This window comes from Zerene cesonia, chromosome 15 (assembly GCF_012273895.1).
Source record: "Zerene cesonia ecotype Mississippi chromosome 15, Zerene_cesonia_1.1, whole genome shotgun sequence".
Lineage (NCBI taxonomy): Eukaryota > Metazoa > Arthropoda > Insecta > Lepidoptera > Pieridae > Zerene > Zerene cesonia.
This window is the reverse complement of record NC_052116.1, coordinates 7,599,671-7,604,168: the sequence shown is the minus strand read 5'-3', so window position 1 is coordinate 7,604,168 and position 4,498 is coordinate 7,599,671. Positions and strand designations below refer to the sequence as shown.

At 32.9% G+C, this 4,498-nt stretch overlaps 1 protein-coding gene across 1 annotated transcript in view; it reads right to left on the bottom strand.

Moving 5' to 3' along the window:
* The window catches only part of LOC119832203 (ETS-related transcription factor Elf-3-like), a 30,249-nt gene extending 26,859 nt beyond the window's left edge, over positions 1-3,390 (bottom strand). The window contains exon 1 of the mRNA XM_038355830.1: positions 2,408-3,390. Within this exon, the coding sequence (XP_038211758.1) occupies positions 2,408-3,318 (911 nt within the window). The 5' untranslated portion in view covers positions 3,319-3,390. The remainder of the gene's footprint in view (positions 1-2,407) is intronic.
* Positions 3,391-4,498: the final 1,108 nt, after the last annotated feature.

Genomic DNA, 4,498 nt, shown 5'->3' with positions numbered 1-4,498 from the left:
CTTTTTATATAGCTAACTGTGCCCCCGCGGTTTCACCCACATCGTACATGATATTAAATTATTGCATATAGGCTTATGCCATAAATGGACTATCTAACACTGAAATAATACTTCCAATCTGACCAGTAGTTCCTGAGATGAGAACGTTCAAACAAACTTTTCAGCTTTATATTGTTAGTATACATTTTGAATGTGTGTATCTTACACACATCATTTATATGCGGATATGTATTATATTATATTCACAATAATTAAATTAAATACTAGTATTAACTTGACTATAATATCAATGATAATTTTTAGAATTGCATACTCGGCATTAAAAGCATACGATTTTAATTGAACTTAATAACTACACAGAGTATTCCACGTAAACACGATTATGTACTTTGTTCTCAGAAAAAACCGGTTACAATGCTAGTAAATAAATATCCAAACATAGAAAATAATATTTACATTGCACACATGCTCACAATTCAATAACACTAGTGTGTATAACACATGTACATTTGGTAGGTGTGTCCTAGTTATGTAATATTTTTTCTTTACTTTGAACCAAGTATTAACACAAACGTGAATGCGGAGAGTGTGTGTGTGTACATACATACACACACGTTAATATACGTGCGTATACATATACTAACTACACGCATATTGCTGAAAAACCCTATGGTTTTTTATCGTTTATTGTTTAAAATAATTATCATATTCTAATTTTAAAACATATAATTTATTTTTAATTTTTATGAATAAAACAAAAAACGGACGCAAATAGAATAATCTGTCTGAATCCAATCGAATAATTTATTCAATTTGACATTTGATTATTGACGAAAAAAATCAGTACCGAAAAAAAATATATGCATGCATCTATAATGGACACTGTAAACTTTTGCATACGAAAAAAATAAAAATAAAGGTCAGAATCGCGAAGTTGGGATCACAATTGAACACAACTCATGTTGCTTAGCAGTTTAAAACTTTGTACCCTTTTAATAAAATTCAATATGTGTCCAGAAACGTGTGAGCCATTAGCAAGGACAGATTCACAAGGTTAAGGCGCGCATAAAAACGTGGGCATGAGAAACACAAGCAAAAGACGTAAAAACTATAAAGTACAACAAAACGATATATAGCCATCGTTAATTTATTATAATATTGTGAGCTGAGAATTATTTACATTTTAGAGTTTTCAAATTATGTAAAAATAATAAAATTATGACTGAAGCAATTATACTGCCTTGTTTTTAGACATAAAAGTAAAAAACACACAAAAGATCTGAAAATAATGAGCTAATGTTTCTATTAAATTAAAAACGTTTCAGTATGTCCGAAATTAAAAGTAAAATCAAGAACATTTATGTGTTGAAATAAATTAATTTTTTATCAGAACATGATTTGTAGAGTTTTAATCACCAATTCATGTATACTTCAACCCTCTCTACATATTTTGATTTTTTGGAGAGGCTTTAAAAATCAAGATCATTGCGTAAAATTCAAAAAGTAAGCACTGAGCAATACATATGTTAATCTTGATTCCTATACAAGCCTCAGTTCACCACTTTTTGTAATTAAATTCCGATGATGCCATCTAGCAAGCGTGTATTAAACACCATAATTGAGGAAATTAATTCTTTAAATATAAATGTGATATTGTTAGAGTCTAGGACCTATTCATATTTTTTACCGATTTAAAAATAAACAGTTGTATATAATTTATTGTATTTAGTGTAAACTGTAACTCTACATCGACTCTAACAATTAAATATTAATTATTTAATAACAAAATAACATTAAAGATACTTTAAAGTATACTCTCAATTACTAGTTAATGGAATCTAATTTTTCTTAACGGAATTCTCAAGTACCAAGAATTTAAAAGCATTTTTTACTGGCATATAGGTATTTTCATAAATAACTGTATATGAAATATGGATTAAAGGTAACGCAAGCCTCGATATTTATATTCCATATTAAGAAGTAAAACAAAAAATTTTTATCGCTTTTTTACAATAAAAAATGCAATAACCTATATAGGTTTAATTACACTACCTACATATATTATTACTATTCGAAATTCAATTAAGTAAATTAAAATGTTGCATATACTCATTTTAACACCGCATCTTAATTAACTAATTCTTCTAAAGTAATTAATATCTGTTTACAGATTAATTTCAAAGTCAATGTTTTCTTTTATAAAACAATGGGTCCTAAAAATGCATTCAGCGCAGCCATCGGCACGTACTAGAGGTATTGTTCAAACGCTTCAAATCATTACATTAGCATGTGCCAACCCACGTGTTTTCAAAGAATCTACATGCAGTCAACAACAGAAAGTCCAGTCACGAATACTTGTGCAAATAACATGCATAAACAACAGTAAAATTCATGGAAACTAGCTCACCTGAATTTTCCTTGCGAGTAATCCTCCCATTTTATTATAGACGGACAATATTTCTCATCAAACAATAAGTTTCTTAGGAACTCCGGGACGGACACGCTTCGTGGACGCTTGCCAACTTTCCTGCCGCTGCCTTTCGGCCTGCCGGGGGGTCTTTTAAACAATTTCCGCTTGTCTTCTTCATCACTTGATTTGCTTCCATCACTACCGTAGGCACATTCGGGTGATGCGGTTTCCGGTGATCCAAAAACATCTTCAGCATCGTCACTTGAGTCAGCTGGTTGCATAAAACTGCCGTCGTTTGGCTTATAATCTGATGCATACAACCTATTCTTATTGTGATCAATTGAGTCCAAATCCAACATTGTTTGCACAGATTCTTGATTTTGATAAGGATCCGCATATTTCAGCACCGTGGAGTGCCGTAACATTTCTTCACTCAAACGTATCTGCAACTTATCATATAATATATCGGCTATCCTCCTTGATACGATTGGATCAATGCTGGGATGCATCATTCTGTGAAGAATATCCTCTCGTCCGAAGTTTTTGAACTCTATACCAGGGACTCTGAGGTTATAAAATGGTATATCATAGCCATTGTATCCCTCATTGACGGCGCAATCGAAGATCCAAGAGAAAGTGTCGTCCGCCGACCATTCGATGACACCTTTGTATCTCCAATCCTCCTGGCGGTACGATTCCCTGAGATTGACGAGGTTGTGGTATACATTGGTGGCGGAGTCCACCTCAGGTTCTGCGAGGACATCGTAAGTAGTGTAGTAGTTCCCGTAGGTGCACGTAGCGGATCCCTTTTTGAAAACTTGGAAATCGTCGAGGCGCGCGGGCGGCGGCGACTGCGGCAGATAATAATCACACATGTTTTGATCGTAAGGGCGCGCGTAGTCAATCATGGCAACGTGCGGAGTTGCCGGCGGTTCGCGACAGAATGGGCGGCGGGAGTGAGGTGCGCGTTATTCATACCGCGATATCTCAGCCCAGTTTTGTTTACTCTCCGTACTCGTGATCTACGTGCTGCGTACGCTAGTGGAACACGCTTTTCTTGTACCATTGTTTTTGTTTACGAATAGGCACTCAATTTTGGCAAACATATCAATGAATAAATGTTTTGATATCCTCGATTATTAGATGATACACTTTCGTGCTAAATATTGGGCAATTGTTTGAAGTGTTGTTTAAAATTTTTAGAGTTGATGAGTGAGATGAGACTAATCGGTCTCAAATAAATATTATAGTTATGATATATAAATTATGGCTTTAATTTTTTATTAGGAAAATATTTATTTCTAAAATTGTGTTCATTGAGAAGGACTAAAAAATTGTATTATCTTATATTAAATAATTCAAAGTGAACACTTATTAAGCATTAAGCGTTCATGGCCTAAATGAAAAAAAACAAAATGATTAAATATAAAGTACATAAAAAATTATGTAACATTATAACGACTCTTTTTTTAACATATTTAGCCAATTTAATAACAAAAGAAGTTTTAATGTAGAATCGCAAAACATTTTTTATATGATATTTTATACTATATATGGACTATAATATGGACAGAATATTATCTTTATATACAAAAACTAGCGGTCCGCCCCCACTTGCCCGTGGCACATATGTAACTCAATGAATATGCAGAAGTTTTTGGGTGAAATCACACACACACACAAACATTTCCGTTATTATATTAGCAAGATTATCAAAGTTTACGACTCTACATTTTATAAATTTACCTATGTCGAAAAATATAAATTTCTCATAACTAATATTAATTCGTTTGTAACCAAAATAAATGTTAATTATATCAGTTTTTACATCAGAACGAATAACACTTCTCTTATCCAATTTGTCGCAAGTAGAAGCTGCTTTATATGATTAAAATGTTTCTCTAGTGGAACATAATTCACACCTTTACGAATCGACAATTATATTTTAATGCTTTTGCTCTTTATTCTTATAGGATTAAGATGTCTTACAATCAATACACGTTGTATTAATCTTGTATGTGGTAGTCGAGCATGCTTCGGCACGAATTGGGCCATCTCGCAACGGAGAAGTACCACAGCTGCTGTTTC